The following is a 14,278-nucleotide window of genomic DNA, read 5'->3' as shown; positions in this document are numbered from 1 at the left end:
ATATGTTTTAGGTAGCCCACACTGGCTGCGGCAGGGAGGACAGACTGGGAGCTGTCCAGGCAGGAGACAATGGTGGATGGTGTCAGGTGGACGCTGTGAGAGGAGAGGACTAGGTGGATCCTGGATCTGTTTTGCGAATGTAGAGATAACAGGATTTGCTGATGGGCTTGGTGTGTGTGTGTGTGTGTGAGAGAGAGAGAGAGAGAGAGAGAGAGAGAGAACGAAGAGAGCCAATGATTGATTGCACTTAGGACAAAATCCATTTTCTTTGTAATGTCCTACAAGGCTCTACATGATCTGGGTCCTTGCTCTCTCCCCAACCTTGTCTCTCCCCTCACTCACTCTGCTCCAGTCACACCAGCTTTCTTACTGATCTTTCCCTTGTCAAAGCTCGCTCCCTTTCCCCTCCTGTTGCCTGGCTGGAACTTCTCATGTCTCAGCTTGAATGCCATCTCCTCAGAGAAGCCACTTTATAGCATTCGTAATTCTCTAAAATGATTTTGTCTCTTTATTTTCTTCTTTATCACCTGTCTTTCTCCATGAAAAGGTCAGCTCCTTGAGGGCAGCGACTTTGTTGGGTCACTGCTATCTGCCACCGTGTCCAGAAGAGTGCCTGGCACCTGGCAGGCACTGAATAAGTGAACAAAGGCAGTGGTTAACCCCTGTGCTTGTCCACACGTTGGCTTACACAGAAGAGACCCCAGACCCGCAAGCACAGACAAGGATACACGACAGATCCTCGGGTCATCCACATACCCAGGGGAGACCCAGAGGCCAGGGACCACCTGCTCCCACGCCGGCGGGTCCTGGAGGATGGAGAGCCCGAGATGGGAATGGAGCACCCTCAGGGAGGAGTAAAGGATGCTCTGGGACGAGCCCGGCCCCGCCCCGTATCCTCAGCAGCCAATGGGCGTGTGGTCCTCCCGGCGCCCCCTGGGACGTGTAGTCCGGCCAGGGGCGCCCTCGGGCGCCGCCGAGCGCCCCTAGACTCCACGTCCCGTCGTGCGCCGGGAGGTGCGGGGATTGGCCGAGCCCCGCCCCCGGCCCGCCCCGCTCGGCTCGCGCCGCAGCCCCAAGAATGAATGAAATCGTAGCGCGCTGGGCGGCAGAGCGGGCGGCGCAGGCCGGGCTGGGCCCGCGCGCGGCGGCAGCAGCGCCCCGGGCCGGAGGCGGCCCAGCCGAGCGGGCCATGGCCACCGCCATTCAGAACCCGCTCAAGTCGTGAGTGTCCCCGCCGTCCACGTCCCTCCATCCTGCCCCCATCCCCGGCCCTTCCCCCGCCCTCGCTGGGGAAGGGGACGCGGCGCTCGGAAGGTAGTTTAATGGGGAACCCCAGAGCGCCCCCTCACCCCTGGGGGACCCGCCGCCCCTTGTTGTCCCCTGGGGTTGGGGGCGGGAGCCCCTTCAGGGTCGCGGGGGCGTCTCTTCTTTGTCGCTGTCAGTGAAGGAATGTGGCGCGGGCTGGGGGGTGGCGGAGGCCGTTTCCCCACCCAGAGTGGGGGTAGGGGCTTCCCTCTCCTCCTCCTCCATCTCTCCTCCTCCGCGCCTCCGGGGGCGCCGGGCCTGCCCCGGCATAGGGCTGGGAGTACGGACGCTTAAGTCCAGACCTCAGTCTCCGGGGTCTTCACCACCTTCTTTCCTCACATCAGAACCTTTCTCTTTCCCCCCTCTTTCTCTGGGGCCTCGGCCCGCGCGACCGCAGGGTGGGAGCTGAGACGTCGGGGGTCCTGTCTCCCCTTTTTCCTCCCCCGGTCTTCAGGACCTAGAAGCTCTGACGACCAGGTCAGCTTAGACCGTGGGATCGCTCCTTCTCCCTGCCCATAATCTAACAAGAGCATCTCTCATCCCCCTGGGGACCGGATGCCTCTGGAGAGGATGCTGGCAGCGCCCTCAATCTTGGGGGATTCCCTCCCTTTCTCCCTGTCCGCGTCCCTCCTCCGAGCGTTAGCTTCCTCCTGGGCCCGACAGCTGGGAACTTGCACGCCTGGGTTCAAGCCCAGCCCTGTCCCATCCCTCTCCTGTCCTAGCCATCCCTCGCTCTGTCCACCTCTCTTCTTCTCTTTCTTTCTATCTCTCTCTCGCGCTCCCTCTTCGGGATCCCGGACTCCCGGGTCCCAGCGCTCCCCACCCCCTTTCCTCTGGCGGTGACAGCGGGCTCAGAGTGACAGGCGCGCGGCCGTTCCCGCCCTCCCTCCTCGGCTGGCGAGCGCGACACTCCCCTCCCCCCTCCTCCCGGGCCTGGGGGAGGAGGCGGAGGGCGAATGCCCGCGGCGCCGCACAAAGGGGCTGGGGCGACCTGCCCCCCAACCCCGCTTCCCCCAACCCGTCGCGCTCGCCGCCTTGACCTTGAGCAACGTGTGTTGGCGGGTGGGGAGGGGGAAGGGGCGGGAGCGCCCCCCACCCTCCCAAGGGCTGTGTCTCACGGCCGGACCCAAGGCCCCCAGTAGTTTCTGGTTTCTGGCAGGGGCCTGTTGGGAGAGGAGGGGGAGGGGGGGTCAATAGGCGTGCGCCCACACGTGTGGATTTGCGGTGAGCCAGAGAGCATACAGGGGTCAGTGTGAGGAGGTGTGTGATGGGGACACCCTTTTGCTTCCCTCTCACTCTCTTACACACACACAGATGTGTCTGCTATGAGGAACACCCTCGAGCGGGCCGGGACAGGGTTCCTGTACAGGTTGGTGGGTCTTCAGGCACTCTGGCCTCCTCACCCTGACCCTGGAGCCCAGACCTTTCGGAGGAGGCAAGAGGAAGCGCTGGGGTGGGAGTGCCCGAGCCCTTACTTGCCCTTCTCTGCTCTCATCCTGGGAGAGGTCTGCAAGGTTGAGGGTTGAGGGTAGGAACTGGCTTCTGAAGAAAGGTGAGAGCCAAATCCTCTTGGGAGTGGGAGAGTGAACGGAGCAGGCCTAGAGGTTCTGACTGCCCAGTTTCAAACCTCATCTTGAGCTATTAATTCACCCCCCTTCTCCCCCTCCTCCAGAGCCTCAGTGTTACCATCTGTGTATTGAGGAATCATAACAGTGCCTAGGACCTCAAGGGCCTGCTGTGGTCTTTGTAAAGCACTCGGTACAGAGCCTGACTCTGACTAAATACACTAATTATTAGTAGTAGTATCAATACTGGTTTCTCACGTGGTCCACTGTCCGTGTAGGGCATTTCAGGGGCCTGGAGGCCGGAATGAGGTTAGGTGGGAGTGGCAACACCCTTCTCTGCTCTCACCTTCTGAGGGGTCTACAGGGATGAGGGTGGGTGCTAGGGCGAGGAGGACTGCTTTGGCAAGGGAGTTCAAGTGTGGGAGAGGGATCTGTGAAGGTGACCAAGGGCAAGAAAAGGGAGGGAAGTGTCAGCTTGGGTCGGCTCTGCAGGTCAGTCGTGCTGCTAGACAAGGGCCACCAGGGAGGGGATGGGGTATATTCTACACTCAGGCCCCAAACTGGTCAAATTGATGTAAGCGTTCTGGGGTGGGGCAGGAGGGAGCTGGAGTGTCTGAGGCTGGAGGTGTGGGGAGCAAGTGTAATGTGTTGGGGGACCTGTGAGGGTGGTGGGAGGTGTGAGAGGAAGGTGGCAAGGGCACTCTGGGAGCTGAGCTGATGGGCAGGGAGCGGGGCACACGAGGGCTTTCTGCGGGTGAGGTGAGGGGTGGCCGGTATAGGAGCCTGGAAGCCAGCGTGAGCCTGGGGGGTACCAGTGTCCCTGACTTAACTCCCCTTGCCACCTACTCTAGGCCAGATGTGAAGCCGAGACCCACTGTGTCGTGTTGGGAGTGGGGGAGGGAGAAGGTCGAGGCCTTACCTGGGGGAGATCAGGGGAGAGTTTGTGGAAGGGGTCTAAGACTAAGGGTGTGTGTGTTTAGAAGTGATAAGTGTGGAAGACACTGAGGATGTCTCTCTCACCAGAGAGTAGGTGGAGGCATCAAGTGACAAAAGAGGTGAAGGCTAGTCTGCCTCTCTGTCAGCTGGAGAGCCCCCTGGTGGACAAGGACATTTGTGGGCGTTTTTATCCAAGGGGGCGGGTGTCCAGGGGGGCTCAAACTGGAGCATAAACTTTGGACCAGGGGGATTCCAGGTGAGCGCTGGTGTGGCCTGGTGGGTCAGCTCACTGTCTGGGGATCCCTTAGGGTGCAGTCTATGTGGGTGACAGTGGGAGAAAGAAGGAGGTAGGATTCATTCTGGTACAGATATCCAGGGGAGTGAATCCTTCTCTTAGTTCCACCCTCAAACCGTGGCCAGGGGCTGAGGGCATGTAATTCCCCCTCCCTCTGCCTCCCATTGCTTATCTGGAAAATAGGCATAAAAATAGCATCCCCTCAGAGGGTCATTTTGAGGATTGTAGGAGTTACTCTTGTTGAAGTACTTAGAACTGTGTCAGGCACATGGTGGGTACTCAGTATATTTATTTAATCATTCGACAAAAACTTACTGAGCATCTACTTGTGTCAGGCATTATTTTTTCTAGAAATGGTTGGCGATCACCATTTTACATCTTACTGCATATCAGATCCTCCGGAGTGAATTTACTGAACGTCTACTACCTGCTAGGTACCTTTTAAAAGAAAGGGTGCCTTTTACCTTTATGGGGGTTCCTGGGTGGCTTAGTCCATTAAGCAACGGATTCTTGATCTCAACTCAGGTCTGGATTTCCTGGAGCCATGGGGTGGACTCCACACTGGGCATGGAAAAAAATAAAAAATAAAAACACTTTGTGCATATTTACTTATTTAATCCTTACAATAATCCAATGAGGTGTTACCCTCATTTTACAGATGAGGAAACTGAGGCCCAGAAAGGTTAAGTCATTTGCCCAAGGCCACGTGGCCATCGAAGTTGCAGAGCCAGGATTTGAACCTGCAAGGTGTGGGTACAGCTTCTTCCAAATGCGGAGCTGCGGGGCCTGCGGAAGGACGCGCTGGAGCAGGGCGCGGTCGCTGTGAGAGGGACCGCCCGTGTGGGACAGACAGGGTTCTCGGAAGCTGGGGGCGTGTGTGTGTGTGTGTGTGTGTGCGTGTGTCTGTGTGTGTGCTGGGGATGGGGGAGGGAGACGTGTCAGGGAGCCAAGTGCAGACTTGCCGGTGGGGACGTTTGTGTGGGCACCTCTAAGGTATCTCTAAGTCTCATGGCTTCGAAGTGTTTGTGTGAGTGTAAATGTATGTGAGTCTGTGAAAGTGGGAGGGAAGTGTGCGTGAGTCTACGTGGGAGGCTGTGAGTATACGTGTGAATGTGTGTGTAAACTGCCGTACGTGGGTGTGTGCGAGTCCAGGTGTGCATGTGTGAGTGGATGCCCGGGACACTGGATGCGCGTAAGAGCGGGCGCGTGTGAGTGACCGTGTGCGCTCCCTGGGCCTCACCTCTGCGCCCCCTTCTCCGCGGGGTCCGGGCGGCCCCCAGGCCCGGGACTACCACTCCCAGCATGGCCCGGGCGAGCCCGCCCTGCCGTCGTGATTGGCTGTGGCCCCGGTGCTCCCGCCCCGCGGGAATGAATGGATGGGCGGCCTCAGCGCCCGCCCGAGCGCTGGGAGGACCGACCCGGCGGGGACCTGCTGGGGGCAGGACCCGGGGAGCAAGATGGCCACGGTCATCCCCGGCCCCCTGAGGTGCTGCGGGCCGTCAGAAGGCGGGAGAGGGCGCGCGGGCGGGTCTCCGCGGGCGCGCGCGCGCGTGTGTCTGTGTGTGTGTGTGTGTGTGTGTGTGTGTGTGTGTGTGTGTGTGGCGGCCGGGGGTGGGGCCGATGGGGTGTCTGGGGGGCTGTCACTGTGGGCCGTGCTGCGCGGGGGTGCGAATGTGTGTGATTGTGGGTCTCTGGCAAGAAAGGTGTCCGATGAGCTGCTCTTGGAGGAGCGGAGGGTGTGGACAAACTCGGAGTCCTCTTTGAGTCCTTTTTGGGGGAAGGGGGTCATGTCCGGCCCCGCGACCCCCGGGTTGGGGAGAGAGTGAAATGGCCTGGGGGTGCGGGAGCCTCGGTAAACTTGGGTGAAGCCCACACTACCTTTGTCTTGGCATGTGGAGTGCGTGTCACTTGTTTGTATTTTTTTTTTTTTTTTAATGTGTATGTGGGTATGTGTTTGTTTTAGTCTACACTAGGTATCTTTGGATATTTGGGTCTTTGAGTATGTGCACATGTCCTTTAAAACTGCACCATTTGTGTTCTGTGTCTGGATTGGTAGGTATGTGTGTATTTATGTGTACATTTTTGTGTGAATATGGGTGCATTTGTCTATTCCTATGTTGTCTCTGTGTGTGTATCTTTGTGTGACTTTGTGGTATTTTAGATGTTGGTTTCTATATTGTGTATCTTTGTGATTGTGTGTGTGTGCCTGTCCTGTGTGAATCTGTGATTTCTTTGTATAGTGTGCCTGGATATTGTGTGTGTGTGGTTTGTTTGTTTTTGTGTCCTTGGGTATGTAAGTGCATGTGTGGGTAGTTTGTTTTAATGTTCTTCTCATAATATTTGTGTATCTCTGTGTGTCTTTGGATGCGTGTGTGTAGTGCTGTGTGTGCGATCTGTTTGCATGTTGTGTGTCTTTGTGAGGGTGCTTTGTTTATGTTGTGTGTCTTTGGAGATGTGTGTATTTGTGCATGGATAGATGTGTGATGTGTCTGTTTCTACACTAGGTGACTTTGATGTTTGTGTTTTTTTCAGTAGATATCTGTATGCACATGTGTGAGATTTGTCTGTGTCTCCTTTGTGAGTTTTGGGTTATGTCTCTCTTTGTGTGTGAATCCTGTGTGGTTTGGTTGTGTTGTGTATTTTGATACATGCATACATGGATGGGTCCTGGTGTATTTTTGTCTGTTTCTGTATTGTGTGTATCTTACTCAGTTGGTTCCAGGCCTGCTTGGGCCCTGGGTTGGGGGGCTCCTGAGTCCAGGAGCGACAGGAGGGGAGCGGTGAGGTTGGAGAAGTCCCCCCACCCATTCCTGAGGGGTGCACTGAGAGAGGGATGCTGGGCAGCCAGGTGCCCCTGCCCTTGCTGACAGCCGCTCGCCTGCTCACTCTCCCACTCGCAGCCTAGGCGAGGACTTCTACCGCGAGGCCATCGAGCACTGCCGCAGCTACAACGCGCGCCTGTGCGCAGAGCGCAGCCTGCGCCTGCCCTTCCTCGACTCGCAGACCGGCGTGGCCCAGAACAACTGCTACATCTGGATGGAAAAGACCCACCGCGGCCCTGGTACCTGCCAGGAGGATGGGGGCGGGGCGGGGCGGGGCAGCCCGCCTTCTTGTGTTTTCATGGCCCTTCCCTTGGCCCTTTGGCCTTCTCACTCCAGGTTTGGCCCCGGGACAGATCTACACGTACCCCGCGCGCTGTTGGAGGAAGAAACGGAGACTCAACATCCTGGAGGACCCCAGACTCCGGCCCTGCGAGTACAAGATTGGTGGGTGGAGCTTCAAGCTGTGCCCAGGGTGGCCCCATCAGTGCCCCAAGACCACGCTGATAAGTGTGTGGTGGTGCCAGTGGGGATCTGACCATTTACCTTTCCCTCATAGCGAAAGCCTGCAGGTCTGTATCTGGGTGTAGCCCAGACCTTCCCCAGTTTTATCTGAGTGACTGGGCTAAGGGCTTGGACTGTATCTTTTCTTCCTTGGGCTAAGGTATATGGGGGGCAGAGTGGGTGGGTCTTCCCTGGGTGAGCCAGGATATATCAGTGTCTGGCTGTATTTCTTCCTATGGGTGCCTGCATGTGTCTGGATGTCGGAGTGTCTTTCCATCCACAGTGGAGTGTATCTAAGTGTCTCTGTCTTTAGGTGTTTCCAGGAGTACTCGAGGGTTTATTTGGTCTTGTGTGTGTCTGGTCTAGGCCAGTATCCAGCGGTTCCTGAGTGTGTCTGGGTGTATCAGGGTGTCTGGCCGTCTCTTCTTTGAGTGTCCAGATGCTTTGGAGTGTCTGTGAGAATCTCTTCCCCTAGTGGCTGGTATATTAGGTATATTTCTGCCCACGCGTACCTGTCCAGCCAGAGAGTCAAGGCTTCCTTACTTCAGATGTGACAAGGGCTATCAGAGTCACTGGCACTTTCTTGTTCCTTGTCTGGGTGTATCCAAGGGTCTGTGTGGGTGCAGGTGTATTGAAGTGTATCTGGCTGTGTCTTTCTGGGTGTGTCTGTCTGCCTCAGAGGGACTGCGTCTCCCCTGTGTATGTTCACCTGTAACCATCCGAGTGATTCTCTCTAGGTGTGTCTGTCTCTTCCGCCTGTGTGTCCAGGTGTAGGGTAAGGTCCAGCTGTGTCTTCCTTATGTGGATCTATGGAGTGCTGATGGTTTAATGTCTCTTTCTGATTGTCTCCGGGTGTATCCAAGGGCTTGGATGTGTTTCCTCCATGTGTCTGGGTGTATCTCTTCCTTTGTGTGCCTGGCTGTCTCAAGACGATCGGTCTGTATCTCCCATGTGCATCATGGTTGAGTATCTGTATCTCTCCATTTGCATCCACGTGTAGTGAGGGTCTGGCAGTGCCTTCTGAGTGGGTCTGAGTGGATCTGAGGGTCTGGTTGGGTCTTTCCCAGAGTCTCGGCAGCCTTCTCAGTATGTATGATTGCATCTTTGGGTCTTGTTACTGGTTGAGTGTGGGAAAGCCTCTTTCCCGAAGCAAAGGGCTTGGTTCCCTGAACTGGGCTGTTTGAGGACTCCGCCAGGGACAACTTCCCCATTTGACCCCACCCTGGCCTTGTCCCCAGACTGTGAGGCACCCCTGAAGAAGGAGGGCGGCCTCCCGGAAGGGCCAGTTCTCGAGGCGCTACTGTGTGCTGAGACTGGGGAGAAGAAGATTGAGTTGAAGGAGGAGGAGACCATTATGGACTGCCAGGTGGGACCACCCCTCGGGGGCCCCAGTTGCTTTCTCACCCCCAGCCACCTGCCCTGGCCCATCCTAGTCCTGTTCAGCAACCTCTCCCGGCTCCTTAGGGCTTTTGGGCATCCTAAGTCTCCATCCTTCCACACCTCTTCTCTTTTTGGAAGACCTCTTGACTTCCCTTGCTCCCCGCAATCTCCAGCTGTGTCCAAAACCCCTACGAAGCAGGATGGTGTCCCCCATTTTCTTGACCTCCATCTCCCTTCTCCTGGTGCCCAGAAACAGCAGCTGCTGGAGTTTCCACATGATCTCGAGGTGGAAGACTTGGAAGATGACATTCCCAGGAGGAAGAATAGAGCTAAAGGAAAGGTATTACCCCCCTATTCTTCATCACCCCTCTCTTCAGTGACAGATCCCGTGTACTGAGCATGCACAATGGTTAGGCCCTGCCTCGGGTTGACCTCATTGAATCCTCAGAGCAGCCTGAAGGGGTGTGTGTGTGTGTGTGTGTGTGTGTGTGTGTATTTTATACCCATTTTACAGATGAGCGACCTGAGGCTCAGCTATTAAGTCATTTGCAAAGCTGAGATTGTACAGTGGGTTAGAACCGTCTTTATGCCCATGCCACAGATGAGGAAACCGAACCTCAGAGAGGTCGGGGCCCAAAGTTAGGAAGTGGCAGAGCCACGGTTCACCTTTTGGGCTCAAATGATGAAAGTTCTTTGAGTTCCCTCCCTTTCTTGGCCGCTGACCCCGACTCTCCCCCCAGGCATATGGCATCGGGGGTCTCCGGAAACGCCAGGACACCGCTTCCCTGGAGGACCGAGACAAGCCGTATGTCTGTGATAGTGAGTCCTTCTGAAGAGGGGGAAAGAGAGAGAGCGGGGCCTAGAGACTTCTCCCCCCGCTGGCCCCCTCCCTCCTGTTCTAGAGCCCGGTGGGAGGGAATGCTCAGGCCTCTGGCAGAGGGGGGAGGCGTGATCCCCGAGGCCAGGGTGGAGGCCGCAGGGGCCAGGAGGGTTGACGGGCCCTCCCTGCTCGCTCTCCAGTCTGTGGGAAACGGTATAAGAACCGGCCAGGGCTCAGCTACCACTACACCCACACCCACCTGGCTGAGGAGGAGGGGGAGGAGAACGCCGAGCGCCACGCCCTGCCCTTCCACCGGAAAAACAACCATAAACGTGAGCAGGCAGGCGGGCTGTGGGGCAGTGAGGGACCCTGGGAGTGGGGGCTGAGGAGCCTGGGAGGGAGGGGGCACGTTAGACATTTCTGGAAAATCTCCAGCTCAGCGGTCCCCTCCCCCCACCGACCATGGGGATGCTGGCTCTGGGGTTGCCATGGCAACCAACCATCTCTCCCTCGCTCCCGGCCGGGCATAATATTTCTGGGTCTGATTTATTGTTTCAATTAGAGCTTGGGGAGGGGGGTGATAGATAACTCCCCTCCCTCCCTTTCTCCCTTCTCCGCGAAGCTTGGGCCGAGGGGCAGGGTCCGTGGCCTGTGAGCCCTCGGCGCCTGCCCATGCCAACCCCGTGCCAGCCCTGACAGCTGAGGGGCGGGGGAGGGCTCGGGGGAGGCTCTGCCAGGGGAGAAACTGTCTTCCCACCCACCTCCTCGTGGGAGAGGGCAGACTCTTCATCCCGTCCCCGCTCCACCCCCAGGCACCTCTGTGTTCAGGATTTTTCTTCTCAATGTCCGTCTGTCTCCATGCCAGATCTTGGCCAGTGGTGTCCCCGGTTTTCATCTAGTTGGGGCTCAGGTGGCACTGGTTGGGGAGACGGGCATGTGAATGGGGAAGCTGGGGCTCTTCCGAAAGCCCTTCTTTGCAGTTTTACCTAAGAGAGAGGATGTGTGAGTTGTCCTCAGAGAGTTCGGGGTTCCTGAGGAGAATTATCTGGGTCCCCGACTCTGTTCTGCTCGTGGCCACAGCTCGGGGGTAGCCAGTCTCTCTCCTTACCTCTCCCGTGCCTGGAAAAAGGGGTCCACCGCTGGGGCGGAGGCTGGGGGCAGGGGGGGAGCCTTGCCTATGGTGAGAGCCCTTCTCTCTGTCCCCCCAACCCCAGAGTTTTACAAAGAATTGGCCTGGGTCCCTGAGGCACAGAGGAAACACACAGGTAGGGACACCTCCCTCTGCCTCCACTTCTACAGCAGCCTTTGACTAGGTGCCCCTGCCTGTCCGTGTCAAACCCCGCCTGCTGTCTTTCAGCCAAGAAGGCACCTGACGGCACTGTCATCCCCAACGGCTACTGTGACTTCTGTCTGGGTGGCTCCAAGAAGACGGGGTGTCCCGAGGACCTCATCTCCTGTGCTGACTGTGGGCGATCAGGTGATACCCCACCCAAGGTTGCTGGGGGCCGGGGTGGAGGGCACCCCAGGAGTCCAGATCTGGAGGGTAGGAAGGCAGAGAAGTGCGGCCTGGCGGGTCAGGATGGGGGGACGTCCCGGAGCTGGTGGAGTGGAGTCCACTGCAGAGGACTGCGGGAAACTGAGGGGGGCCAGAAGGGCTCTGGGAATACCAGGAGGTGGTGGTCATGGCATTGCTGGTAGTGGCCTGCACTTCTCATGGCGAGGGGCAGTGAAAGCTGGCCGCCGAGGCACTGTGGGGAGCAGACTATGATAGCCAGTAATGGATGGCCACTGGCTGGGTACCGTGGATAAACAGCGGCGCCTGCCATGGGCTTGTGGTTCACAGAATGTGGCTTCCCAGGGTGGGCTGGTAGGTAATAGACTGTGGTTGCCTCAGCACAGTGGGGAATGACTTGTGGTTGTCATGGTATTAAGGGGAGTGCGTGTGATACGGTTGTCATGGCGACTGGGTGCCATGGCCTGTAGCTGTCGGGGGCCCTCGGGTAATGGCTGAGGGGGTCTTGGCACCGGGGCAGCGGGAGGGCATTGTACGCAAGTGTCAGGAAGAAGTTGGTTGCTGGGGTCTCCTTCAAAATGGGCTGGGGCTGCAGAGAACCCAGAGTGTGGGGACCCCTCTGTGACAGGTAGTTGCCATGGCGCCGTGGCCGGGAGACTGTGGTTGCCACGTTACTGTGGTTAACAGAACCTGTTGGCCATTCTGCTGTGGGTAATGGAATGTGGCTGCCTCAGCACAGTGGTTAACAGAATGTGGCTGCCCGGGTGTTGTGGGTGGTAGAGCGTGGTTGCCACAGCACTGTGGGTAATGGAATGCGGTTGCCATGGTATTCCGGAGAGCAGAATGTGGTTACCATGGTGGCTGGGTAGGAGCCTGGTGGCCACGGAAGCGGCAGCGTGTGGTCGCCGGCACCGTGAGCGGGGCGGAGGAGGTGGGGGGGAGCCGTCTCCTCCCCGGGGCTCAGTGGCCCCCAGGGGCACGATGACCCCTAACCGCATCCCTGCCCCTTGGCCCCCAGGACACCCCTCATGTTTACAGTTTACGGTGAACATGACAGCGGCCGTGCGCACCTACCGCTGGCAGTGCATCGAGTGCAAGTCGTGCAGCCTGTGCGGCACCTCGGAGAACGACGTGAGTGCGCGCCGCCCCCGGGCCACGCCCCCCGGCGGCCCCTCCCGCCCCGCCCCTCCGCCAGCCCTTGCCCGCGGGGCCTCAGGCCGCTCCCCGGAGCCCCTCCCCCCTCCCCGCGGAGCAGCCCCTCGGTGGGGAGCGCTCGTAACCTGTATTATTGTTATTGTTAGTGGCCATTAACTGAGCCCGGCACTTAGCGCTTAGTGCTCGTCGCTCTCTGACTCCTCCCAACCACCCTCAGAGGTAGGTGCTCTGGTCCCCGCTTCACAGAGAAGAAACCGAGCTCAGAGAGGGGAAATGACTGGGGCCAGGTCACCTAGCTAGGACTTCAGTAGAGCTGGGACCCAAACCCTCATCCATGGCGTCTAGAGCCGGTCTCAGGTCATCTGGGTGTCCTGTTAAAGTGTTCCGCAGAATCTATAAGACCCAGACTAGGAGCTGCCAACGGGCGGACCTCAGGGGTGTTCTGCAAAGATCTCGGAGCCCCTTCTTGTGGGAGGGCCCACCTTCCCCAGCCCCTCTGACCTACCCCTGCCCCAGCCCCCCCACCCCGGTTTCTGGTGCCCGTGCCCCCAGGGTGCCAGCTGGGCGGGTCTCACCCCCCAGGACCAGCTGCTGTTTTGTGATGACTGCGATCGGGGTTACCACATGTACTGCCTGAGTCCCCCCATGGCGGAGCCCCCGGAAGGTGAGAGAAGAGGTGGGCACCACAGGGGGTGGGGGTGTTGAAAAGTAGTCTTCCTGCCTGTGAAGACCCAGGACCGGGGCTGCTGGCTGGGAGGGAGTCAGGACAGCCCTTCTGGGACCAGGGCCTAACTCCCTGTCCCCACCCCACCACAGGGAGCTGGAGTTGTCACCTCTGTCTTCGGCACCTGAAAGAGAAGGCCTCTGCCTACATCACTCTCACCTAGGCCTGGCTCTGGCTCACCTGGACCTCTGGGGTGGTGCTTCCTGATCTGCCTCTTGGAGCTCCTCCACGCTCTCCCTGCCCTCAGTGCCCCATAGCTGGAGGGGGAGAGGGGAGCCCAAGAAGGGGCTGGGCCACCCCCTTCCCTCTGTGCAAGTGGAATGTTTGCCCTGTGGGTTGGTGGGCCCAGTAGGGCCCCTCTCCCTTCCTCCCTCTTTCCCCATCCCTTGGCAAATGGGCACCAGGGGCTTCTGCTCCCCTCAAAGCCATACCCCGCCTCTGGGCGGGCATGAGGGGTGGTAGATGCCAGCCCGGGGCACGGACACAGCGTTTTTCTAAAGAAAAAGTCAAAAAGTTAAAAAAAAAAAGAAATTAATATATACAAAGAGTCCTATAAGGCCTGGCCCGGTGGAGGGGGCACTGCTGAGCGCATCCACTGGGCACCAGTCTATGCCAGCTTCCTGCCTAGCAGCCCCACCCCCCCGTTTCTGGAGTTGCAGCTGTCCCACCTCCTCACCCCAAGTGGCACCATTCCCCCCTTGTGCCCAGGGCAGGTGGGTGTGGTGTCCACCTTCGCCCCCTCAATGGTGCCCACCGTGGATACTGCATGACGTGAACCATGGTTTTGAACTCCGTTCCTGGTCCCTCCCTGAGAGCCCCGCCCTGCCCTCTGCCCGCCGTGGCTGGGGCCTGCCATGGCTGGTGGGCGTTGGCTGGGGGGGCCGGGCGGCCCCTGCCCAGCGCCTGCTGGAATGAGAAGCACAGACTCTGCAACGGACTAGTTTTTCCTCCTTCCCCTGCTCCAGTTCCCCACCGGCCAGGCCGGGCTGCCCCCCTGCCACCCTCGCTGGCCATTTTGGGGGTAGCGAGGGGGCGTGGTTGTTTCTTGTGGTTGTGTGTGTTTGTTGTTCGGGTTTAAAAAAAAGGGAAATTGAGACTGCAAGTGGGGGAGGTGGTGGGCTTGGGGGTCTCCCCCAATCCAGGCATGCCCCCCCTTGTAAACGAGTCTCCTTTATTGCCTGCCTCTGCTGTGAATTAACTTGTTCTGTGTATTAAAATGGGCCTGACCCCTCTGCCCACGACTGCCTCGTTCTCCAGCTGAA

General features: G+C 58.4%; 1 protein-coding gene across 12 annotated transcripts; it reads left to right on the top strand.

Moving 5' to 3' along the window:
* Window positions 1–1,027: 1,027 nt before the first annotated feature.
* Window positions 1,028–13,512, top strand: DPF1 (double PHD fingers 1; the record flags this gene model as incomplete). 12 transcript variants are annotated; one of them, XM_080829593.1, is made up of 12 exons in its annotated part: window positions 1,028–1,221; window positions 7,002–7,162; window positions 7,260–7,367; window positions 8,663–8,790; window positions 9,055–9,144; window positions 9,545–9,623; window positions 9,825–9,956; window positions 10,839–10,889; window positions 10,982–11,101; window positions 12,156–12,268; window positions 12,845–12,956; window positions 13,109–13,179. In XM_080829593.1, the coding sequence occupies 12 exons, from the start codon at window positions 1,079–1,081 to the stop codon at window positions 13,177–13,179; spliced, it is 1,308 nt and encodes a 435-aa protein (XP_080685719.1). The 12 variants fall into 12 exon arrangements, with proteins under 12 accessions (XP_080685719.1, XP_080685720.1, XP_080685723.1 ...); XM_080829594.1 differs by having other exon boundaries at window positions 1,190–1,221; window positions 12,875–12,956; window positions 13,109–13,512; XM_080829592.1 differs by lacking the exon at window positions 1,028–1,221 and adding an exon at window positions 5,337–5,587 and having other exon boundaries at window positions 12,875–12,956; window positions 13,109–13,512.
* Between the last annotated feature and the right edge of the window lie 766 nt (window positions 13,513–14,278).

Source organism: Martes martes (assembly GCF_963455335.1).
Source record: "Martes martes genome assembly, chromosome: 17".
Taxonomy (NCBI): Eukaryota; Metazoa; Chordata; class Mammalia; order Carnivora; family Mustelidae; genus Martes; species Martes martes.
The sequence above is the reverse complement of the archived record's forward strand: the minus strand, read 5'-3'. Positions and strand labels throughout refer to the sequence as shown.